Consider the following 27,288-nt stretch of genomic DNA (forward strand, 5'->3'; position numbering starts at 1 on the left):
GTGCATGTAAACAGAAGTCTAATGCTTGTAGTAGGGAGTAAATGGTGCATGACTAAGAAACTGTATATGCACTTTTATCATTGTGACATTTTTGAATAAAGTGATCTAATACTGGATATAAACAGTTGTAACTCCACTGCAAATATCTGACACATAAGGGTGCACCTGATCAGGAAACATTAAATCTGTGCATTAGGTACATGCAATGTGCTGCATTATAACCATTTAATACACACACACACACACACACACACACACACACACACACACACACACACACACACACACACACACACACACACACACTATTTTACATTGTAGCAAAACAATAGTAAAAAGTAACTATTAGCATTACATCTTTCATATGTAACACATAACACAGTGAGGACAAATCCTAGAACATGTTTGACTAGCTTTAAACTTTCTAGATTAATTGACCCAGTCGGTAATTTAACCTAATCCCGGTGATATACAGTGGGAATCATTCATCTGTAATAAAATATATACCAGTAGTTTCCTAAACTTTAGTGTTCTGAAATCTGAATTTGTAGTACCAATGAGATAAGCAGCTGCTTCGTGACAATCATCAACACTGATGCTCTAAATAGTGACACAAATTGGCATAAAACAAGTGACAATAACAGCAGAAGTATAATAAAGTATAATAAAGAGCAATACACTGGGATCTTGCCACAAATCCTCCAACAGCCCTCAATCTGTGGATCAGTCCCAAAGCCTTACCAGGTATTCATACAAATTATGACAATTGTAGTAAAGATTTGTCTTTCATTTATTGCCATCTGTACTAAGGCCCAGAGAGAAAGTAGTAAAGGTAAATGTATGCGCTGCCAGTGCAGTTGGTAGTGATTAATCATTACAGAAATATCTGTACTGTGCAGAGAAATGGTTACTTCCCCCAGTCTCGCTGCCCCCTCCTCAGTGCAGTGGGTCTCATCACATCTCTCTCCCTTCTGCTCCTTGCACTAAACTTCCCCTCAATGAGCTGCTGAAAGCTCTCACACAGCCCGACCCTCAACTGTCACTCAAGCCGCCCCCTGCATCCTGATTGGTCTAGGGGCGTGCTATGCCGGCTAGCTATTTAAAAGCACATGGACACGAGATAGGCAGAGGATCTGAATGATCGCATACTGAGCTATCCTAGGATTAGTGGGGCCGCAGAGGAAAAAAAACACATTTTTATTTGGATTTGTCCTGCTAAGTTTATCTACAAGCAGATGCCACTGGATCTTATTTACCTTATGCTTCAAGATGAACTTTCTCCTATAATAGGTAAGTCATTATAATACTATATGCAGGCTGAATGTTGATAGAAATCCATTATTGCATGTAATTAATCTGCTATTGGCATTTATTGATAATGTGTATTGAGTAAGATTGTCTATGATGTGTTCACTGACAGCTGAGGTAAGGCTATGGTGCCTGGATAATTGTGATCTGTGTAAAACTTTAAATACAGGATCACCCATGCAACAGTTGGGCAGAGGGCTCAGTCTGGGCGCAGCATCTGTTCGTGCTCAAGAGACTTCCCTGCAGCAGCTGTTGGAACTTGCAGGCAGGACACAGTAGTTGGAATTTCTTAAAAGCAAAATGAATATCACTGATATCTGTTCTCGCCTGCAAATGTTTTGCCAATTGGTCATCGCTCCACTTTCCACAATGATGAGCATAGCTTGGACGTGATGAGGATCCAAGACCCTGAGGTTTTAAGCAAGTAGGAAGGGGGGAGCCTGGACAGCCTGAGCAGAACCTGGGTTAACTTGTTGGGTGATGAAACTTGTTCTGATCATTTCAGCATTCACATAATTACAGAACTGCGCTGAAATTCATTCTTTTATTCTGAAGTTATCGTTATATCATAGATGATCGTCATCCAGGTCCAAGCAATGTTATCGCCAGATTCCAGCTGTCGCCGCCTGTTATAGAGATGGTTAGAGGGCGTATTGATGTGACAGATGCCCAAATACATTTCTAACTTTTGATTGGTACAAACAAACATGATACTTTATCTGTATTTTAAATAAATGGGCATAAGGGATGTTGTAGGAAAATGACCATGAAGACGTGCCCCCCACCTGCAAACATGTAGGGGTTTTCTGTCTCTTCTGGGTGTTGGACAGTAATTGTGGATGCATATTTGAGCTAAACGTAGCAGATTGTTATTGGTAATGGTTACCTTGAACTTTTTCCACTTACATTGCCCAGTGTATCCCCCCTCTACATCCCAGCCAGACCATCGTCACATCTGACTGTTACAGTGACTATAGACGCAGGTGGCAGCACTTGTACTGTATAACACAGGACTGATAGGACGTGTGTAGCCTTTGCAACCTGTTATCACTACAAAGTGCCATCATGTAGATATAATTGTACATGCAATGCAATCATTGGCTACAAGTGTGTCTATTCCTATTGCACCATAACTGCAGCTGCTGCCCTGATATCCAGCACTCCGGGCGCAGATGCCTCTCAGCCCTGGCTATGATCGGCAAAGAATGGTTCCTTCCTACGTGCTGTAAGTCTATACTCTACTGATTTGACTACATTGGCTACGGATCAGTTTCCCACTGCAGGCTACTTGCAGCAGGTCGGCTGGAGACAGTGTGTACAGCAGCATCTACCCCCAGCGTAGCAACATGTAGAACAGTGCAGTGGCGTCATTAGGGGAATTGTCTCCTTTCCCAGGACTCAGTAGCAGCAGCAGGTCTCTGGGATGCTGGGTGGGTAGAGAGGAGCAGCGCTGCCTCCTCCGTAACAGGGTTCATGGCAGACTTGCTGCGCTGCATAATGACACTCACCATCCGCACAGCCGCAGGTGGTTTCTCCATATATATATATGTCACACACACAGAGATAGAAATATATAGAACGGGTTCTAGAATCATATGGCTGCATAGTGTGACTTTCTTTTGAAGGTTCAGCTCTGGCTATTAACCCTTATAAGATGCCTGTAGCTGTAGGTTGTATTTCTCAAACCTGAAATTCTTGTTTAAACCAACTGTATCAGTGTCAGAGCACCATCCTGCATTAAGTACATTTCCAACCCATTGTGAACAATAAAACAGGACCCTTGGGGATAAGTACAGTAGTGGCTCTTAATTTTCTCTGGGACAAGAGTGCTCAGAGTGCAGATGTGGACACAATAGGGCAGAGAATAGGTTATTGGCCTGCGTACTACAGTATTTATGGTTCTGAGAGGACATTGACATTTTTTTACTAGGTTTTATTTTTTCATTTTGCAAATTGGGTGGGTTTAGACTGGCATACAGTATTAGCAGAGACAGCAAGGACCACTGTCCTAAAGAAATATAAATATAGGATAATATATGATGTCTTTAAAAGGAGAACAGGGGACAAATGGTTTACATAAGGTAAAAGCGTAAATGAGTGCACTGAGCGGTTATCTTTGTCGGATTAATGCCTGGAAGCCAGTGTTTAAAAAGCATTTGGCTTTGTAATGCATTTGCCCCATATTCCACAGCAAGCAAAATGTTGTTACTTATGTCTCCTTCTCTATAGAGCCCAGGGTGCAGTCACAGCAGTATTTATAGCTATAATAAATATATTCTATATATTCTTGGAAAAGTGAGAAAGGTTATTTTAAGGATATACCAACTTATTTCCATAACATTGATAAGCTTTTATGACTTCAATAGCATTACAAAATGAATAAACACCCACCAATGTTTGTATAGCTGCTAATTTGAATTGTAAATGCATATCTGGGACTTATCAATTATTCACCTATGGAAAACATGACAGGCTTACTCTGGGCTGTGAGCTAAATTTATAGCAGGAGATGTTATTAATAGGAGGATTGGCAAATTGTGGAATTCAAGCACATGCTTATTATTTTAGGAAGTCAGCAGTTTAGTCCGTCTTACTGCAGTCTTCATTCATTCTGTAGTTCAATTATAGGCACAAGAGGAGGGGAAACACTTTTTAAATTACTTTCCGACAGGCTGGGTCTGCAAGAGGGCAGTGCTATAGAGCTGGAGAGTGTAGTTTTACAGATGTTAAAAATCCCACTATAAAAGTATGAAATATTGTGAAGGGGGGTATCAGGGAGAAGTTTGTAGCACAGGAGAATCTGCTATTGTGTTAAATGACAGACAAGTAAGTTACCATTTCACATAAAAGTTAGATACACCATAGAACAATGTAATTCAATGTGTGATGTTTGTTTTGTAGTACTGTGTCTCACTTCTCTTTCCATATACCCTTACAGCCAATTTTAATTGTGTATTTAACCAGTCAATTAGTGTTTATCAAGGGATAGTTAGTTCTGGGCAGAATTCTAGAGGACGTTATTTGACAATAGCATGTAATTCGTACACAATAAACAGGAAATTATTAGTGCCCAGATTAACCTCTTTGAAACTGCTTGGATGTGACATGTTCATATAGTATGTAGTTAGGTAAATTATTGTGGAGCTCCAGACCAATCTAATTCCTAATCAAATCTGGTCCAGTGGTCTTGTGTATAAGACAATTTTAAGGGGTATATTTACAAAAGTGAGAGTTTTTAGAAGTGGAGATGTTGCCCATAGCAACTAATCAGGTTCTACTTAACATTTAAGTAGCATGTTCTAGAAGATAATAGCTAGAATCTGATTGGTTGCTATGGGCAACATCTGCAATTCTAAAAACTCGCACATTAGTAAATATACCCCTAAGACTCTCTCCTTTTATGGTCTATGTCAGTCCTCATTCTTAGCTTCAGTTAACTTCATTTACTTGATGACTGTCTGAGAACACATGTAAAAGCATATGGAACACACTATGCAGATAGCATAGTATTTGTAATGTTTAATGACTATTATTTATGGAACATATTTGTCATTGCTGATGTTGAAGGAATGAAGTACAGATATAATACATGTAATATTGCTGGACCTATTCTCATATTCAGTACACACAGTATAACATGCATGAACATTAATGCTGCCAATCACACTCACAATGTACTTATTATTACGAATACAAGTTTGCAGAAGTGCATGGGTGCTTCAGTTACTTACTGCATGCCCCCTTGTCATTCTGTGTGCCACCACTATAGCACTGTTATAAAGAAGTTGCTTATTACAGTATATCAGCAGTTCGGGTGAAATATTAATGGTTTTATCTCTTTCATTTACACTAACTAGTCAGCCGCTTTCATATAATTAATCCAATTAAAAATATTTTATAAAGGATAATGAAGAATGAAAACAAGTAATTTGAATTGTACCCAATACACAAAACAAGACCGGTAATACTATGCTATTAGGCAATAAAAATACCCCAGAATGAACATGAAAATTGGTTAATTGTCAAGAATAAATATTTCCAGAGACAAAAATCCACAATCTGGGACAGTACTTGGATGTTAAGGAAATTTGGCAATTACTGTGACAAAGTCCCTTGATTTCCAGCGAGCTGCAATACAAAAATCTCAGCAATAAAAGTTGCTTTTTATTTCCTACTAAGCTTGTGCGTGAGAATGTACGCTGTGAATGAAATGTCAAAGATGTCATGTGACAGACACTGCCATTCTTGGGGTCATCTTCTGGGTAATGACTCCCATAGGAACCAGTGTACAGTTGGTGTATCACCAAGGACGCCTGTTGTGCTACAGAATGGGATTTTACAATCATCTACAATTTATCCTAGTTAGGAGGCATTGTTAACTCTTTCCCTTTGAGGGATTTCCATTAATCTGTGGCATTCCACTTTAACTTTGATAATCATAAAATATTATTATTTCTTGACAAATAACTTTAACATGACTGCGTAGATGTAAAAAATGATTTAGTTGTTCTGCTGCCATTGTTACATCTACAACAGTTATCTGTGGTGACTAATAAAGCAGAACAAAGTGATGACAGAATTCATGCAGACTTGCTTAACAATCCATTTACTGTATGTTGTGTCCGGAGACTGCTGGTTCAATTGGGCTGCATGGCATATTCTTCTATTCCCAACACTTATTACTGGTATACACCATGCATTGCTAACCTTTTTTAAGCATGGATGTTGCGTTTGATAAACTGGACCGGACCACTTGTTCTCTTAAGAAAAATCATGATCACAAAATATTGCTTGGATTCTGTTCAAAGAAGGGAATGTTTATGGGTTTTGCTGATAAACTATAGCTCTCAGATTGCTCTGTAATAAATTAGACAATACGTAAGTTTTTGTTATTTTAAAATACATTTGATAGTTTATATAATTACATTAAATGACATCATCATTTTGCTAGGACATGTACAATGTAATGTGTTGCTTGAGGACTGGAATTTGGAAGTTAAATATATAGCATATTAATTTCTTTAGACGTGACCTAAACATTTGTTTTAGTATAATGTGTACTGTAAGGAGCCGTGGGATTTTGGTAATCTGTAGGTTATGATTCAATATAGCTCTGTATACTTAAAGGTAGATTTAAGAGGAGATTACATTAATGGACTTGTTTGCACTTGATCTTAACAGGAAGGAACATCAAGATGGAAGGCTTACATTATCACTTCCCTGTGTTTTGACATCAAATCTTTATTTCTTTTGCAGGAAATGACATCAATATGACAATGAAAGTCTGCTGACATCCCCTCAAATGCCAGAAGTCCTTCCTTGGTAGCACCAAGGTCCATAGAGACAGGAACCTCTTCATTCATTTTTTTTCCCCGTGAGTGTTCCCTGTGAGCCTTCGAAACTGTTTCTCCAAAGAGTTTTGCAGAAACTAAGACTGTTTTCAAAAGCAGAAGCACCGCAGTCCTCAACTGAAGTGATGGGCAGCGTGCGAACCAACCGTTACAGCGTTGTGTCTTCAGAAGAGGACGGAATGAAGCTGGCTACCATGGCAGTTGCCAATGGGTACGGAAATGGTAAAAGCAAAATCCATACCCGACAACAGTGCCGGAGCCGTTTTGTCAAGAAGGATGGGCACTGCAACGTTCAGTTCATTAATGTAAGTGAAAAGGGGCAGCGCTACTTATCTGATATCTTTACCACATGTGTGGACATTCGTTGGCGATGGATGCTGGTCATCTTTTGCCTAGCTTTCATCCTCTCTTGGCTTTTCTTCGGCTGTGTCTTCTGGCTAATTGCTCTACTTCACAATGACTTAGGTGCTCCAGAAAATCATAAATCTTGTGTCACAGAAGTCAGGAGTTTCACTGCAGCCTTCCTGTTCTCCATTGAAACGCAGACAACAATTGGCTATGGTTTCCGATGTGTCACAGATGAGTGTCCTGTGGCAGTGTTCATGGTGGTTTTCCAATCTATTGTAGGGTGCATAATTGACGCCTTCATCATTGGTGCCGTTATGGCTAAAATGGCCAAACCAAAAAAGAGAAATGAGACTTTAGTTTTCAGTGACACTGCAGTTATAGCCATGAGAGATGGGAAGTTGTGCTTGATGTGGAGAGTGGGCAATCTACGGAAGAGTCACCTTGTAGAAGCTCATGTACGAGCTCAACTCCTAAAGTCTCGCATCACATCAGAAGGGGAGTACATACCACTAGATCAAATAGACATTAATGTTGGCTTCGACAGTGGTATTGACAGAATATTTTTAGTCTCCCCTATCACTATTGTCCATGAAATTGATGAAGAAAGTCCACTGTATGATCTGAGTAAACAGGACTTGGACAATTCTGACTTTGAAATAGTGGTGATACTGGAAGGCATGGTGGAAGCCACAGCAATGACCACACAGTGTCGGAGCTCCTACCTTGCAAATGAAATATACTGGGGTCATCGCTATGAGCCTGTTCTTTTTGAGGAAAAGCATTACTATAAAGTAGACTATTCCCGGTTCCACAAAACATATGAAGTGCCCAACACACCACTTTGTAGTGCCAGGGACTTGGCGGAAAAGAAGTTTATACTTTCAAATCCAAATACTTTTTGCTACGAGAATGAAGTATCACTCACAAGCAAAGAGGAGGAAGGCAGTGACAATGGGTTGCCAGATAGCATGAGCACGGACATGCATCCAGACATAGATCATCACAACCAGGTTTCCCTGGACTCTAGACCGCTAAGGCGAGAATCTGAAATATGACTGAAAAACTGCTATGTTCAGCTGGTAAAATTAGCTGGTCAATGCACATTGCTGGGCAGGGGCCCACTGCAGTTTTCAGATGTCGGTACTGTTGGACAGAGGTGAAATAGAGCCAGCGCTCAAAGCTGACAGGAAAACTATTGCAAATATTAAAATGCGTAGGCTGTGGTGGTCTAAACTGGAGCTTAGAGACTATTGTTCCATGTCACTGGACAATCCCCCACTATGCACTGATATTGGTGACAATTGGCTGTGCAGGGATGCTAAAGAAAATACTACAAAAAGAACATGAAATATTGTAGATCCATCTCTTGGCCTCTTGTTCACACACATATTGTAAGACCACTTGTTTCTGGTGATACATACAACATAAAAGGACAGGCAGTTGGGATATTAAGACAAAGCACTAAATCTTTTTAAGTGTAACCAAAAGGCACATAATGTAAAATAAGTTACGTACATTTTTATTTTGACAAAACTTGAACTTGCAGACAAGCTTGTTGAGTTTTCAACTTCTCTGTAATATTGGGAACAAGTCCATTTTTAATGGCATAACAATAGGCAAGTATCTGCCTTAAATTTTAAGCTGCTGCTATTTTCATACACCCTACCAATTCTGCTATGGTGTTTTGTATTGATTCAGTGTTTTCGCCGTGAGGAGCATAATAGGCAACACAGCTCAATGCTGCTGTTGGCCAAATTTTATATATATATATATATATATATATATATATATATATATATATATATGCCAAATCTGATAGGTGGGGGTATTAAAGAAGAATTAAACTTTTAGACAGAGCTGCAATACAGTCAGCAAAATAAGAAAGGATATATTTTTATAGTAAAATTAAATAAATTAAAGTTTAGAAAACACCCTATCTAATTATATACCAAAGATAATGCAGAAATTCTGTTTATTAAAAATTGCTGCTTCTATTTAGCAGTATGTAGTTGCAAATAACTTGGTGAAGTAAATAGCTACAAATGGACGACTTGGCGTAAACCCCTGCTGCTACATAATAGCTTTTTCTGGGAGGTTTAAATAACAATTAGTCTTTGTGAGTAGAAAAGGAGAAAAACTTAGATGTTTCCTAGGGGGAGACCACGAATCTCACACATCTGTTCTTTCCTGTTAAGTAAGTAAAATGCAAGGTCAAGTGTGCTGGGGACATTCCAAATTTATGGAAGTTGAATCAGCATATTTATTAACCCCTTAATCCTGTATGACAGAACAGGCAGAGGATTTACAAAGATACTGTTTCCTTTTCGGTTTAATCATTTTTATTTTTTAAAGTGCAACCTGTCTTAGGATCTTCAGGGGGCACAGAGCATGACCTTTGTTTTGTTAAAAATACCAACTAAATGTCCTTGAGAGTGTCAGGAATGAGATATAGCTGCTATGTATCATGTGGATGTTTGCAAAGTGCAGGGAGTTTATTTTTGGAGAAAGGGGAGAGGCAAAGGGTGGATTGATCTTGTATCAAAAAATACACAAAAATGTTGGAATAAAGAACCTCATTTGGAACTGATGGAACACATTGGAAAATATGATTATTTGGTGCAGATGACACTGTAAAGGAATCTCTAATAATTGTAAACACGGGAAAGTGAAATCTTTGATTCATTCCTTTAGTTTGGCAGGGAATTCTTTGGTATGAAGACCCATGTGTGAGCCATATTGACATTTTTTCTCTTTGTGTCAGTTGAGAAGGGCAGTCACTATTCCAGACTGCACATAGCTTTCACTTGCCATAATCTATCCCGCTTAAATAGGAGAAAGGCACGATCAATACCGCACAGGCCTAAGCCAGATATATGACAGTATGATCTCTAAAATTAGGTACTTTGGGACTAAAAAAAAGGAATGTGGTTAAATGCTTAAAAGTAGCAAATGGCTTCAATTTGTATGATCATTTACTACTTTGTCTTCGTCCTTTCCGTTCTCACATAGCTCTCCAGCTGTTGTTGAGTTATGAGTCGCAGAGTATTGCAACTTGTGTTCCAGGAACAACAGGATAGATAAAATGACCTAACCCAGTCTAATTCATCCTTTTGAGTACATTTAGCAGAAGATGCGATTAAAAGGGTGTGAGCTCCAAGCTTTAACTATGTCTGTTAATGTATGCCATTAAAAATAACCTTGTCCTGATCTATGGTCTTTAGCACTAAAACTTGTGAAGGTCACTTTGGCATTTGAGGAAAGTTCTGCAACGATATGGTAAATGTGTTTTAATATTGTATCTAGAACCCTCACTTTTAGCTCCAGTTCTCAATGAATACTTGCAGGCCATATTGTTATTATTCTCATGGTTTAATAAACACTAGTTAAGCAATATATGTACTCAAACATAGACTTGTTGAAAGCCACAGATGACTGTAGTTGATCTCTATTAAGCTTGAGCAATTGAGGTTAGAATGAAATTACGATTCATTTTATCATGAACATGTGATGTAATAAGTAATGCCTAAGAATGTCCCCATTTTGATGGGTTGATTGTATATTATTTGTTTTATGTCCATTTCAAGACAGGATAATGGAAAAATACTACTATGTAGATGTATTGCTGTAGGTATAATGGTAAAATGCCAGTTTGAAGACCACTCAGTGATGCCAGACCATTTTAAGCTACAACAGTAGTGGAACAAAGTCTAGATTCTATCTACCTGCTGCTAAACACATTGTTCAAAGGGGAGACAAAAGCAAAACCAAAGAGTATTTTTGTGAAATGACACCCACAAAATTGGGTATAATTGTGTAGTAAAATGTTTCACCTTACAGTGACTTATAAATGCATATCTCTTCTCTATGATGGTCATTTATCTACTTTTCACCAACTAAATGCTATCAATTGCTTTCCAGCTAGTCAAGATACGAGGTAGGACTTAAAATTAGAAAGTGTTAAAGCCCCAGTCACATCTTAATTGCATTTAATTAAAATACACTAAGCTAAATTTAGTTGGTGTCATAAGAGCTGCAGTTGCCATAGAAACCATGTTGCAAACATTGGGCCTACTGTATAAAGCTGACATATAGGTTCTAAACACAAGCACAGAATTCTTCATTTTTATCTGAGTAAAAGATCCTTGAACTAGCTGGAAATTGGTATCCATCTCACACACTGTACATTGCAGGTTTTTGACCCTTGCAATGATGCGTCTTTATACAAAGGTTATGATAGTCACAGAGGAGACACTTTGGATTTTTTTTTTAAAAGCACAGTTTTGATGCCCACATTTTGTCCAAAGCAATTTAAGAATTACACAGAGAGTCTTATTCAGAAAGAATGAAACGCAAATCAGTCCAGAACTTGAAAGCGACTGCTATGCACTTTTAACTATTTCCCTTTTTTATTATTTTACTTAAGAATGAACGCTACTTTTACCGCACAGAAAACATTACTCCCTAATTGGGTTACTAGACCCTTAGTTTTTTATCTGTTGTTTTGAAAGAATACATTTTTTATAATGTTACTCAACAATTTCTGTATTTACAGCCAAATGTAAATAACAAATATGTAAACAAAATAAAATAAAATAAAAAAACACGATATGCCAATAGAGGTATAAATAAAGTGCAGTGAATTCTGGGAAATGATGCCTAGAATTTAGATATCTACAAACCTCAAATGTCCCCAATGTTATGGGCATATGTTATTTATTTAAGCATGGACTTTTCAGTTGAAAGTGTTTTGTAGTTTCAACAAATTTTTAAAAGTTAGTAGCTTTTAATTTTACATGTTTTGTCGTTTTTTGTTGTTTTTGGTGGGCGGGGAGAGGGTTGATTTTTTTTGTTGTACAAAAACCCTTTGTCTTCACCATGCTAATTTGCACTTATTCAGAGAGGGAAATGAAACACCTTTAATGAAACTAAAATTATAGATTACGATTTTTTTTTCTAGAAAATATATTTTTTTATGTATTGAGGGAGAGATGTATTAAACCGTGGAGAGAGATAAAAGTGGCAAAAGATAAAGTACTAACCAATCAGCTTCTAACTGCCATTTTACAGGCTGAGTTTGAAAAATTACAGAAGCTAATTGGTTGGTACATTATATCATATATTATATATTTATTTCTCTCCAAGATTTGATAAATCTCCCACTTAGTTACAATTGTAATATATTGATAACTGTTTCCACCAGTCAGGCAGGACTGCAAAAAGCTGAACAAACAAATTTTACTATCTCCCTAAGCAAACAGTATACATCTAATTAGATTAAAAAGTTGATTAAAGATTCCTGGTGTAGCATTCGGTCTGTGATTGGGAAAAGGACACAATCATGCCATTTGGTTAATATGAAGAGAATGCTAACTTGGAACTGGGTTTAGAATATTATGATTTGTAATGGGGTCCATACACCTACGGCCTCGATTCCCCGTTTTGCCGATACACGGATCCGCAGCCATTGATGAGAAGCGATCTATTGGCCAATAAGGGAAATTCAACATGTAAAAATCCCATACACGCTGTTTCTGACTATTTTCAGGTTGGGATTGGGGAAACTAAATTTTTCAACATGTTGAATATCCCCAATTCCCCGAACCCTGGCGTCGACAGAATGGGCAATTGCTGCAATTTGTCACAGATGTAGCGGCCCTTTAAGTAGGAAAATTTAAATCAGTATTAACTGAAAATAAGAAACAAACTGTGGCCTTTCATCAATTATTAAAGTGCAATTCCCAACATGCTTTACCTGCCAATATAAGGCACAGCATTATGGGTCTCTAGGTTCAACAAATGGATAGTGATAGCCACAGGTGTAAATATATATATTTTTTTCTTATAAGTGGACAAAGCAATGTACCAAACTAACAAAGTGTACACTGCATGGCACAGGTGACATCCGATACCATCCAATATAAATTGCTGTAGCTAGTGAAGTTGGACATCTTTATATGTGGAAGTTGTTGTTATATGTTGTCACAAGACCTGTTTTTCCTTCCTGAAATACTTGAATTGGGACATTGAATGATGTCTTAACCAGAACACTGCATATGAAGTTACAAAGGAAGTCCGTAATACTAATAGATATATGTGTGTGTGTATATATATATATATATATATATATATATTAATACATATCCTTAGTGCTAAAATACATGCCACTCTACATCTGTTGAAGTATTCACAAAGCAAGCTGTAGGGTCACCAGATGCCTTTGTACTCATTATGCTTGTTTTTCAATATTTTTTAACCATATATAAATTATAAAGACAAGAACTCTTTATATGACGCATTGTGGCCTCTAATATGTTCTCTGCCGTAAGAGAGAAGGTAGAGCACATTGGTGAACCCCAATCCTACAGATTATGGAATGCAAAGTGGGTAATTTATTATATTTATTAAACATGATCTGAATGGTGGTAGGATTTTGAATAACAAAAAGGATGATTTTATCTACAGTATTTAATTTAGATATCTAGTTTAAGGTAAAGACAAAGGGTTTGAACATGCAATTTTCTTATCTTCTGTTGCATCTAGTTTACCATTTGGATAACTAAGTGATAAGATGTACTGTAATGTCTTTAAACTCTGGTTGTCTTAGGCTTGGTAAAGGTCAAAGGGCACCACCTTTAGCCAATCTGTTTTTGACTTTTGGTTTGCTGTTTCCATGTTGTGAACAGCATATGACAATCATTGTAAATAATTATCTTATTTCTGTTTGTAGCCTTTTTTATTGCATCAAAGTCTTCCTAAAATGTACTGCACAGATCCTTGATTGTACAGACTTTTTTATGAATATTATGTCTTATTTTATTATTTCTAAAATAAAATAAAATTTCAAGTACGATTACTTTTGTTACCTTTTTCTTGGATGGGGATGAGGGTGGTGGTGTGTTAGGATGTGCTTGGCACAAGAGAGTGAGCCCGTGTTAAGCATTTTCTCTCTATACACCATTAGTAATTGCACTGAGAGTGTTTGGCCATGTACGAATTGAGGTTGAATAAAATTTTCGCTACTAAACTATACTGCAGACTTTTTATTGAGAGATGAAATTCACTCTTTACTGTAGGAGACAATACAGTTATGTGGTCATTTTTTTTTACATTTAATACAGCGTTGATAACACCTTTTTAGAGCTTTACAATATATTATTATACATTAATTACTTAATATTAGTTAGTGTGCCTATTTATTGTTGTTGATAAAATGTTGTATATCATATAAATATTAGTTTTTGAAGAGCTCCAATACTCTCATTGTGTACGCCTAATGCCCCTGCCTACATCCCATTGTATGCCTGATGTCTCTATCCACATCTTTTTGTGTATGCCTCTATCCACATACCAGTATGAGCAAACTTAGGGGTTTGTATCTGCCACCTTCTCTCAGTTATATTTTTGACATGTAGCAATACATGCCCTTAATTATGTAATATTCTGCCATGCCACGAACATGCCTACCAATAAATCGCACCCTCAAGATATTGTACAATGAGAAGATTATCAAAGACCATAATTAATATTTACAAGGCTCAATGAGCAGGTAAAGTGATATTGGGGTAGATAAAGGAAATAATGCCGGTCTTTCTAGCACCATGGTAAAGTCTTATAACACTATTTAAAAAATATATATTTTTCATATTTACAAATACCTGTACAAAGTGAAATATTACAGTGCTAGAGTAATTTTAAATAAATGATCAGTCCAATGATTTGAATTTCATCAGTAGCATTCTTGTTTTGGATACTTCTGGGTTGAAAATGAACAAAAAATTCCCTATTATCTATGAGTTTAACCACATAACAAAAAGTTGTTAGTGGAAACTAACAAAAACTCCCTATTATCCATGAGTGCAAAGAACATAACAAAACATTGCTAGTGGGAAATGAGCAAAAACTCCCTATTATCTAAGAGTGTAGCAGCATAACAAAAAGTTGATAGCATAAAATGAACCAAAATTTCCTATTATCTATAAATGTAACAACATAACAAAAAGTTGAAAGCGGAAAACAGTTTTTCATATTCGATTACCTGAATATCGATCTTTCATTTGCATCTGCCAGCATGGAGAAAACGTAATATCACATAATCAATTTGTCGGCATACAATTAAGGTAGATTTTAATGTTCAACTAGAAATTAGAAAATGTCATACAGTAATTCACTCATGGTGGCAGGTGCAATATAACCACCTCTAGTTAGTGGCCATACGGTTAGTCTAACACCCTAAAAACTTCATGCCCCATCAAAATTTAGAGCACGCCCTCGGGTTCTTATTTTTATCAACAACATCATTTTCCATATTACTTTACTTGTTTAGTTTATAATAATAACATAATAATAATAATAATAATAATAATAATAATAATAATGAATCCCCTTTTCATGTTTACTATTTTAAGATTACCAGAGCACACTTTAAGAAACACAGCAGTGTTCACTGGGGAAATGCAGAAAGTGTTTGATACCTGCTTTGGGACAAACAAGAAACCTGTAAAATGTCAGAGGGTACTTTTCCCAGATGTGACCTTTTCCTAGGACTAATACAACTTGAAGCTTTTCATAGCACTGTTTAAGAAGTGTGTAATTGAGACTATAATACCAAGCAGCAGTTTATCCAGTATACGCTGCTAATACGCTTACACTGGAACTGTTCTTGGTAAGTGGGGCTTAAAGCTCCATGATTAATTGGGTGAATTCCATCTAGAGAATTGTCTTTAAACCAAGAGCTATATTTTCATTATATTCTCATTAATTAAAGTACAGGATCACAAAAAAATGCTGAATCCTTTTTTACTTATCTGTAGTTATAAGTAGTTACAAATCTCTTTAACGTTTATAATTTTTTTGTGAAGGCAAGAGACTTACATTAATTTTAATCATTCCCTAAATTGATTTGTAGTTGAATTCTTGGTTCCTGTTCGTGCTCCTAATTATCAATCCTTTACCTTTTTTATACTTGCTGATTAAGGATCAGAGCTGTGGCCTAATTGTGGCCTAATCGTACACTACTGGCCATTAAATGGTAAATTAGTCAATACTTGTAAATACTGTAGTTCCATCATTAGGTGTGGTTGAGTTTAGATCACAATGTAGAATTGGCTGCTGGATCTTACTAGTAGTCAAAGGTTAAAGTTTATTTTTCTCCAAACACACAGAAGAGAATAAGTCTAATATTTTTTCCATTGTTGGCTTTTTTTTATGTTGAAGACAAAGGTCAGAGTACACAAGTAGAAAGTACAATTCTAGGTGCGGTATATCAAATGGGATGTAGTTTATATCCCAGCTGTTGGGATGGCGCCACTTAGAACACCAGTGCTGGAATCCCGACACCAGTCAGATGGCATCCCGAGGTAAGTATTGGGGTTAGGGGGAGGGTTAGGGGTTAGGCACTAGGAGGAGAGTTAGGGTTTGGCTGTGGGGGGGGAGTGTTAGAGTTAGGCAGCTGGGGGGGTTAGGGTTAGACTGTGTGGGTGAAGGTTAGGTCTAGACTGTGGGGTCAGGGTTAGGTTTAGGTTGCAGGGAGAGACGGTTACATTTAGGGTTAGGGGTAACATACTTACCGTCAGGTGTTGGAATTCTAACCCTGTTGGGATGCCGGTGTCGGAATTCTGACCGCCAGCATCCTGTACGCAACCTGTATCAAAGATTAATGCATTTCAGCCTTTTAAAGGACTACTAAACCTAACACAAGTAAAACACAACTTTCTGAGGCTGTCACAACAGTTGTCACTAGGAATTCAAATTACCAGTTCAGTATATGCCTCGATTTATCAAGCATATTCATTTAAACTTCTTTATTTAGTGATTATTGGTAAGAAAATAATCTATAAATCTATTAAATCACCAGTAAATCAGATCAATCTGCTACCTCCTAGCCAGCTTAGCCTGTTATAACAAAAGTCGTATAATATTGGTATAAGCTTTCCATGTAAAACATGAAACCAACATGTGAGATGTCAAATCCTTCCCCCCCCCCCCCAATTGAATCAACCTTACTTAGAAATAGGAATACATATATTTTATGGACTAACCTGACACTTGATTAGCTCCCTTACACCGCCAGAACAGTCCGAGTTCTCCCAAAACTGACCACTGTTATTAAGCTACTGTCTGTGCCCGGGGTGATTTTCATGGGGACAGAAGGAACTGGCAGGATGGTCAGCATTCATTTATAGACGTGTGGCCAAGGCAGCTATCACCCACGGGTGGTTAGCCAGCTTAAAACTATTAGGATTTATAAAATTCTGAATTGCCTCCAGCAGTTCAAGACTTAAATATGTGTTGTATAACAGAATAAGTTATATCAAACTTATTAGCATTCAGAAAACACAAATATGAAGGACATTATTCAAGCTTCTAAAGGACTGTTTAAAGTAAAATTATTATTAATTTTTTCCCTTATTACAAGAGGCGACTGCCCCACGCATCTACCCCTATGTCGGGCTTCATAGAACTCCTTCAATCAAGTATAGCAGAGTTTCTGTTGCATTCTCTTTGTTGTGATGTGAAAATGCTGGTCTTGCTGCCATTATGCTGGTTTTGTGTGTGGATTTCTGGATTGTAGAATGAGCCTACAAGCCTTGGAATTCCTAGTTTAGTGTCGCTGGTTCAGAAATGTATATCCAGATAAAAGACCTAGACATTACCAACACCTTAGTGGTGGTATCACCTGGTACATTGTGAGGTGCCGGATGCTCAGTATAGTTTTTGGATTGATCAATAGCTGAAGTCTGGTAAGTACAAACCAAAATCTGAATGTAAGCGTAAAGGATATATCCATGCAACAAGTAGCTGAGCTGAAAGGGTCCCATGTCACCCCATAAGTGGAGAGAGTGCCACAACTGTTTTCTTTTTATTTCAAATCTCCCAGTTTGTCAAATGGAAAGAATACCAAGTCCAAAGCTGGTGGAGGGAGTGCTCCCATGCTGTGGGATACCTATCACTGGAACTCCATAAGTCTGCTAGTGGTGAGGCAACAAAAACATTTACTTTGTTTGTGAAAAATCTGCAAGTTTTCATAGAACTAAATAAATAGACCCCTCAATGGGTTATCAACAAGCAACAAAAGCAAACAAGTAAAAAAACAGTGTTTGGTCTGACTGAGCTTACATCGTAATAACAGCCACATCACACCTCCAATATAGGAGGAAGAGGCGTTGGAATTAATGTGTGCTGTTACCTCTCATCCCACAGAACGACAAGTGTTTGCATTTGAGAGGGACAAGATGTAAATCCCACCAACATATTCCTTTCCGCTGAAGGACAGAAAGTTCCAGGGATCGAATTACTTTTGGACATAAACATGATGCACATGGTATCATGAATACTCTGCATGACATGATATCAAAGTACAAATGACACCAACTATCGATGATAGGAAAGTTAAAGTGAGACAACACCCAGTTTACTCTGCCGTCACTCATTTTGTGGTGTCCAGCTGCAATTTTCTTTCTCTTTTCTCAAGTACACAAGAATAAAAGTGTTCTGTTTTGTGACCGGTCAAGTGTCAAGTGCAGTCCAATCATGATTCACTAAGAACTGGGGCTGCAAGCGAAGCATAAAACAGAGAATTAGGGGTATATGTTTCAAAGTTCGATTTTGCATTCGATGTTCGATTTAGCTCACCTCAAATTGAATCAAATCTAATGTACAAATACCTCATCAAGTCCCACATTTACTAAAATTCAATTTTAAAAACCTTTTCGAAATTGAATTCCATTTGGTTCGATTTTGAACAATGATTTGATGTTCGATTTTGCATGCACATGTAAAAATCGAACACCAAATCCAGTGGCAAATGCAGGATTTCTAGAGGGGGGTTTACAAATACTTGATTTTAGAGTGAGTGTGGCCTGTCCATGAAGAGGTAGAATTACCACTTAACCTAATTTAATATGCGTCATACAAAGTATATTGTGTATCATAATTCCAGCATATAGAGGACCAGCGATCACAGTAAGCCATTAGATGCAGCAGTAGGGCCATCCTGCCTGAGCTGAATGTTTTTATTTTAGATGTGGGCACCATTCCAGAGTATTAGAGCAAGTCCGGGAGCCTGGAGGAGTAGCAGAAGAACCTAGCATTGCCCTGGACTTATATGTACATATTGAGCTCTATAGCAGCACATCCCTAACAGTGAATGTTTTACAGATCTCCTAGTTGGTGCACAGGTTATTTATTAATGACTGATATTAAAAGTTGCACAGGTGGTGCTAATTATTTCATTTGTGATACTGTGAAGAACATGCAGCACTATTAAAATTCTATTATATTACTATTTCTATTGTGATCATGGTGTAGGCTGGGGAGGGGGGTTTCCAGGCAGACGGAACCCCCCCCCCCTGCGTTTGCCTATGAAATCCCACTCAAAATCTAACTTCAAATCTCCAAATTTATAGACCTGCTTCAGGCTTTCAATGTAGCCTAAGCAGGTCTGATTGACACAGATGCATGCACAGATTTGTGAGATCCGTGCATGCATGTGTGTGTAAAATGCTTGTAAAATGTAGAATTTTTTAAAAAAATGATGTGCCCCCTAAAAGCACAACTAGCCCTGGACTTTTCAGAGCCAGTGCTGGTTGTGAAAATACAGGGGACAAAAGACGTAGGGGTCCCCTGTATTTTGCACAACCAGAACTGGGCTCAGCGAGTAACCTAGTGGTTCTGAGAGAGGCAGAGGCTCACCTTTCTCAGCCAATGAATGCTCAGCCCTGGCATTACTAAGAGAAATGCCACAGCTGACCTGTCATTCGGGAAGTACCGTCCTTAGAGGATGGTACTAAGTTTGTGGGTCGGGCTCCTCGTTTTTTTGCTTTAAGACACTGGATGCCTACTTGGAGAAGAGGACCTGTCCAGGTATTGTAGGTGATTATGTGTGAGTGTGTATGTGTGAAATAAACGTATACTTTCACTGTGTGTGTGTATTGTCTTTAGGTTAACATTTCTTTACAGGTGAACTACAGGTACCAGCGGGCCCTTAATGCCCTGCATGCTGGTACTTGTGGTTCTCCAAGTACCAGCATGTGGGGGAGGCTTGCTGGGACCTGTAGTTAAAGACAATTTTACCATTTCTATTTTTCACAGCACACTTTACATAATCAACCCGGCACCCACTGCCCAGGGGTGCTGGGAATAGCCCTGGGCTATCAGCTGAGGCCTGGGGTGCCCTGGAGAGGGGGACCTCTTTATTGAGGGGTGGTCCCCACCTCCCCAGGGATCCCCGGCCTGGGCTGACTAGCGGTCAGGCATAATGCTTTGGCCAGGTGAAAGGGTTCCCCTGGCTGTGGCATTGCACCCCCGCTGGAAAGAGTCTGGTGTTGATTATGGCAAATACAGAGGACCCCTACTCATTTTGTCCCCTGTATTTTCAAAACCAGGACCGGCTCGCTGAGTTCATTGCTGGTTGTACAAAATACAGGGCACCCCTACTTCTATTGTCTCCTGTATTTTCACAACCAGGACTGGCTCTAAAAAGTCCGGGGCTGGTTGTGCTTTTAGGAATTTTACACACAGATGCATGCATGGATTTCACTGATCTGAGCATGCATCTGTGTCATTTATACCTGCTCATGCTAAAATCGAAAGCATGAAGCAAGTCTATTATTGTGGGGATTAGAAGTTAGATTTTAAGTTCGATTTGGTGTTCCTTTTCAAATCGGATCTTAATAAATGTGGGCTTTGTATGTTGGTCTATGTAAAAGTACCAATGTTTTTGCGATGTTCAACTTTAAGTGGGATATAAGTGAAATTCGGTTTTACGTTTGAATTGACGTTAGATTTTGCCTTTATTAAATCTCCAAATGCAAAATCGAATGTCAAATCACACTAAACTCAAAATCGAACATTAGTAAATTTACCCCTTAGAGTGAGGCCACAATGATATAAGGAGTCGCGGGCTACAGGTGAAGTCTTGCTGGGCATAAGGTTACTCATTGCATATACAGTGTAAGCACTCTTTTTGTGGATATGGGAGTACACAACTAGGAAAGTGTCATCCCTTTAGCTTGTTGAACAGTGTACCGTATGCAAACAGATAAAGTAGGTCACAAGATCTGCTTTAGCATTGCTGCTAATAAGCCTGCATGACTTTCACAAAAATATGGCTGTAGCCACTGAATAATATCTAACTCGTTGTCTACTGGATCATAGACGCTCTGACATTTATGGAAACACAAGATGCAGTTCACTCTGCCTTAAAAGTTAGAGTGCTATATTTAAAATAAGAGTTCTATCTGAATAGCAGGATTTTTTAAAACAATCCTGATACTCTTGTTCCCTATTTGTGAACACTGCTACACCTGTTCATGGGGTATATTTACAAATGAAAGTTTTTAGAAGTGGAGATGTTGCCCATAGCAACCAATCAGATTCTAGCTATTATCTTCTAGAAGGTGCTAGTTAAATGTTAAGTAGAATCTGATTGGTTGCTATGGGCAACATCTCTTTTAAAACTCACTTCTAAAAACTCTCACTTTAGTAAATAAAGTATATGTATGTATGTGTATGTGTTACTTTATATATATGTGTGTGTAAGTGTATATGTATATATGTATCTATATGTATATGTCTATATATGTGTATGTATTTTTGTGTGTATATATATATATATATATATTATATATGTATGTATGTGTATGTATATGTGTGTGTATATCATACTTTCCGACATTTGTGCAGGGAGATCCAGAAGGGGGCTGGCAGGTCCGTCCAGCAGAGAGGGTGAGGGCGGTTCAAGTAGGCGGGGGCGGGGCTATGATGACGCGATTCAGCACAAATCGCATCATCGCACCCCCGGACCGCCAACTTTGCGGTGGGTGCAGGGGTTAGTAGGGTGCCGGCGGCTATTCCAGGGGAACTGCCTAGTCTTGCGGGGTGTCACGAGCAGCACCTGATTTTCGGGAGGCTCCCGACAGTGTATGTATGTGTATGTATATGTGTGTGTACTATATATATATATATATATATATGTATGTATGTGTGTGTACATGTATATATGTATGTGTATGTATGTGTGTGTATATATATATATATATATATATGTATGTATGAATGTGTATGTATATGTGTGCTTGTGTATATGTATGTATATGTGTGTGTATATATAAGTATGTATGTGTATGTATAATATGTGTGTGTGTGTATATATATATATATATATATGTGTATGTATATGTGTGTGTGTATACCGTGTTTCCCCGATAATAAGACCTACCCCGAAAATAAGCCCTACCCTTACTTTTGAAAAAGGGTCCAATATAAGCCCTACCCCGAAAATAAGCCCTAACTAAATCCCCATTTTGTCCGGTCCCTGCTTGCGCTACACTAAAATGCCCCCAGCACCGCCCCCCGCAGGAAATGGATGCCGCTGTTAAAGATTTAACAGTGGCATCCAATCACAGCTGCAGCGTCTCACTCTCTCACAGTGAGCACGCGGCAGCTGGTGTGCGTGGCAGCGTCATTTACAGCAGCGCCTCGGAGGAGAGAAAAAAAATAAAGGTAAGTAAAGAATTGTATTGAATTATTGAAATTGCTGTCAATGTTATTTATAATAAGCCCTACCCCAAAAATAAGCCCTATGGAGTTTTTTGGACCAAAAAAAAAAATAAGACAGTGTCTTATTATCGGGGAAACACGGTATGTATATATGTATGTATGTGTGTGTCTATATATATGTATGTATGTACTATGTGTGTGTGTATATGTGTATATGTATGTATATGTGTTTATATATATATATATATATATATATGTGTGTATGTATATGTGTGTGTGTGTATATATAAGTACAGGTTGAGCCTCCCATATCCAAATTAGGGGTGTGCACCGGCCACTTTTCGTGTTTTGTGTTTTGGTTTTGGATTTGGATCTCTCTTCGTGTTTTGGATCTGGATTGGTTTTGCCAAAACCACCCTTCCGTGTTTTGGGTTCTGAGTTTTGTGTTTTGGATCTGTATTTTTTTGAAAAAAAGCATAAAAACAGCTAAAATCACAGAATTTGTAGGTTTTTCTGCTCCTATGCTATTATTAACCTCAATAACCTTAATTTCCACTCATTTCCAGTCTATTCTGAATACCTCACACCTCACAATAGTGTTTTTATGTCCAAAAGGTTGCACCGAGGTAGCTGGATGACTATGCTAAGCGACACGAGTGGGCGGCACAAACACGTGACCCATCTAGGCGTGAAACTGCAGTGGCAGACAGGATGGCATTGAAAAACTAGGCCCCAAACTGTACATAATGCAAAGAAAAAAAGAGGTGCAAGATGGAATTGTCCTTGGGCCCTCCCACCCACCCTTATGTTGTATAAACAGGACATGCACACTTTAACAAACCAATCATTTCAGCGCCAGGGTCTGCCACACAACTGTGGCTGAAATGATTGGTTCGTTTGGGCCCCCACAAAACAAGCTGGCAATTTATCTGTCCCTGCACAAACTGGCTCTACGGAGGCAAGATGTCATCCTCATCCTCCTCATCCACCGATTCCTCACCCTCTTCAGTGTGTACATCCTCATCCTCACAGAGTATTAATTCGTCCCTGCTGGAACCACAGGTCCCTCTGTACGTTCTGGAGGCTGGTCTCCCTGGAAGAGTTGATAATTCATTTTATGAACATCATCTTCTCCACATTTTGTGGAAGCAACCTCCTACGCCTTTCGCTGACAAGGTTCCCGGCTGCACTAAACACTCTTTCGGAGTACACACTGGAGGGGGGGCAACTCAGGTAAAATAGAGCCAGTTTGTACAGGGACCTCCAAATTGCTTCTTTTTCCTGCCAGTACAGGTACGGACTGTCTGACATGCCTACTTGGATGCTGTCACCGATGTAATCCTTTAACAGACAGACGCACGCTTGTCGCTGCTGCTTTAAGGATTCAAGTGCGGCTACAGCCCACACAATTCACAAAGACAGAAAAAAAAAAAGAATATTTTTATTGTTTGTGGAGCACACTTTGAGGGTTACACCACCCTTTAACAGACAGACGCACGCTTGTCGCTGCTGCTTTGAGGATGCAAGTGCGGCTACAGCCCACACAATTCACAAAGACAGAAAAAAGAAGAAGAATATTTTTATTGTTTGTGTAGCACACTTTGAGGGTGTCACCACCCTTATAACAGACAGACGCACGCTTGTCGCTGCTGCTTTAACGATGCAGGTGCGGCTACAGCCCACACATTTCACAAACACCGAAAAAAAAAGAAAAATATTTTAATTGTTTGTGTAGCACACTTTGAGGGTGTCACCACCCTTTAACAGACAGACGCACGCTTGTCGCTGCTGCTTTAAGGATGCAGGTGCGGCTACAGCCCACACAATTCACAAAGACAGAAAAAAGAAGAATATTTTTATTGTTTGTGTAGCACACTTTGAGGGTGTCACCACCCTTTAACAGACAGACGCACGCTTGTCACTGCTGCTTTGAGGATGCAAGTGCGGCTACATCGCACACAAGTCACAAACACTTTAAAAAAATAGTTTTTTATTTTTTGGAGCACTTTGAGAGTTACACCACCCTTTAACAGACAGACGCACGCTTGTCGCTGCTGCTTTAAGGATGCAGGTGCGACTACAGCCCACACATTTCACAAAGACCGAAAAAAAAAGAACAATATTTTAATTGTTTGTGTAGAACACTTTGAGGTGTCACCACCCTTTAACAGACAGACGCACGCTTGTCGCTGCTGCTTTAAGGATGCAGGTGCGGCTACAGCCCACACAATTCACAAAGACAGAAAAAAGAACAATATTTTAATTGTTTGTGTAGCACACTTTGAGGGTGTCACCACCCTTTAACAGACAGACGCACGCTTGTCGCTGCTGCTTTAAGGATGCAGGTGCGGCTACAGCCCACACAATTCACAAAGACAGAAAAAAGAAGAAGAATATTTTTATTGTTTGTGTTGCACACTTTGAGGGTGTCACCACCCTTTAACAGACAGACGCACGCTTGTCGCTGCTGCTTTGAGGATGCAAGTGCGGCTACATCGCACACAAGTCACAAACACATTAAAAAAATAGTTTTTTATTTTTTGGAGCACTTTGAGAGTTACACCACCCTTTAACAGACAGACGCACGCTTGTCGCTGCTGCTTTAAGGATGCAGGTGCGGCTACAGCCCACACATTTCACAAAGACATTAAAAAAATAGTTTTTTATTTTTTGGAGCACTTTGAGAGTTACACCACCCTTTAACAGACAGACGCACGCTTGTCGCTGCTGCTTTAAGGATGCAGGTGCGGCTACAGCCCACACATTTCACAAAGACCGAAAAAAAAAGAACAATATTTTAATTGTTTGTGTAGCACACTGTGAGGGTGTCACCACCCTTTAACAGACAGACGCACGCTTGTCGCTGCTGCTTTAAGGATGCAGGTGCGGCTACAGCCCACACAATTCACAAAGACAGAAAAAAAAAGAACAATATTTTAATTGTTTGTGTAGCACACTTTGAGGGTGTCACCACCCTTTAACAGACAGAAGCACGCTTGTCGCTGCTGCTTTGAGGATGCAGGTGGAATCTAGACGGGATTTGGAACCGAGGACACACTACCTCCATCAATTGTCTAAATCCCACTGCACTAATGTCGGATACCGGACGCACGTCTAACACCAACATAGCAGTCAAGGCCTCAGTTATACGTTTTGCTTCAGGATGACTGCTGTCGTACTTCATCCTCATCGCTAGGGACTGTTGGAGGGTCAATTGTTTAGTAAAAGTAGTGATGTTCCTACTTCCTCTCTGGGATGATGAACAACTCTCAGCAGCAGCAACAGCACTAGGAGGAAGTGGTTCTTGATCTTTCCCTATTTTATTTTTATCGGAGAAAGTTTGGTCCTCCATTTATGTTATATTGATATATATACGTGCGGCTAAAGCGCACACAAACACAGAAAATATTTTTTTATTTTTGCTGGAGAGTAGTGCACTTTGTGGGTTACACCACCCTTTAAGAAATGAGCCAGCCGGCTCTTTACTTATGGGACACAGGCGCATGCTTGGCGCTGCTCCTTTGTTGATGCACGTGCAGCCACAGTGCACACAAGTCACAAACACAGAAAATATATATTTTTTTGGTTTGGAGTGTACTTTGGGGGTTACAGAACCCTTTGACGGTCAAGCCAGCCGGCCCTTTACTTATGACACAGGCGCACGCTTGGCACTACTTTGTTGATGCACGTGCGGCTACTGCGCACACAATTCACAAACACAGAAAATAATTTTTTTTTTGGTTTGGACTGGAGTGTACTTTCGGGGGTTACAGCACCCTTTAACGGTCTAGCCAGCCGGCCCTTTACTTATAACACAGGCGCACGCTTGGCACTACTTTGTTGATGCACGTGCGGCTACTGCGCACACAATTCACAAACACAGAAATTAATTTTTTTTTTGGTTTGGACTGGAGTGTACTTTGGGGGTTACAGCACCCTTTAACGGTCAAGCCAGCCGGCCCTTTACTTATGACACAGGCGCACGCTTGGCACTACTTTGTTGATGCACGTGCGGCTACTGCGCACACAATTCACAAACACAGAAAATAATTTTTTTTTTGGTTTGGACTGGAGTGTACTTTGGGGGTTACAGCACCCTTTAACGGTCAAGCCAGCCGGCCCTTTACTTATGACACAGGCGCACGCTTGGCACTACTTTGTTGATGCACATGCGGCTACTGCGCACACAATTCACAAACACAGAAAATATTTTTTTTTTTGGTTTGGACTGGAGTGTACTTTGGGGGTTACAGCACCCTTTAACGGTCAAGCCAGCCGGCCCTTTACTTATGACACAGGCGCACGCTTGGCACTACTTTGTTGATGCACGTGCGGCTACTGCGCACACAATTCACAAACACAGAAAATAATTTTTTTTTGGTTTGGACTGGAGTGTACTTTCGGGGGTTACAGCACCCTTAACGGTCAAGCCAGCCGGCCCTTTACTTATGACACAGGCGCACGCCTGGCACTACTTTGTTGATGCACGTGCGGCTACTGCGCACACAATTCACAAACACAGAAAATAATTTTTTTTTTGGTTTGGACTGGAGTGTACTTTCGGGGGTTACAGCACCCTTAACGGTCAAGCCAGCCGGCCCTTTACTTATGACACAGGCGCACGCTTGGCACTACTTTGTTGATGCACGTGCGGCTACTGCGCACACAATTCACAAACACAGAAAATAATTTTTTTTTTGGTTTGGACTGGAGTGTACTTTGGGGGTTACAGCACCCTTTAACGGTCAAGCCAGCCGGCCCTTTACTTATGACACAGGCGCAC

General features: G+C 39.2%; 1 protein-coding gene across 2 annotated transcripts in view; it reads left to right on the plus strand.

Moving 5' to 3' along the window:
• The first annotated feature begins 1,154 nt into the window (after positions 1 to 1,154).
• The window catches only part of KCNJ2 (potassium inwardly rectifying channel subfamily J member 2), a 97,177-nt gene continuing 71,043 nt past the window's right edge, over positions 1,155 to 27,288 (plus strand). Inside the window, exons 1-2 of one of the 2 annotated variants that reach the window (XM_088474523.1) lie at positions 1,155 to 1,290; positions 6,565 to 13,854. In XM_088474523.1, coding sequence (XP_088330649.1) covers positions 6,785 to 8,062 — 1,278 coding nt within the window. In that variant the 5' untranslated portion in view covers positions 1,155 to 1,290; positions 6,565 to 6,784 and the 3' untranslated portion in view covers positions 8,063 to 13,854. Of the gene's footprint in view, positions 1,291 to 6,564; positions 13,855 to 27,288 lie in introns of those variants that run through there. The other variant, XR_015878793.1, reaches the window with a different exon arrangement.

The sequence above is a fragment of the Taudactylus pleione genome, unplaced genomic scaffold (genome assembly GCF_031769625.1).
Source record: "Taudactylus pleione unplaced genomic scaffold, aTauple2 ptg000016l, whole genome shotgun sequence".
In the NCBI taxonomy this organism is placed as follows: Eukaryota; Metazoa; Chordata; class Amphibia; order Anura; family Myobatrachidae; genus Taudactylus; species Taudactylus pleione.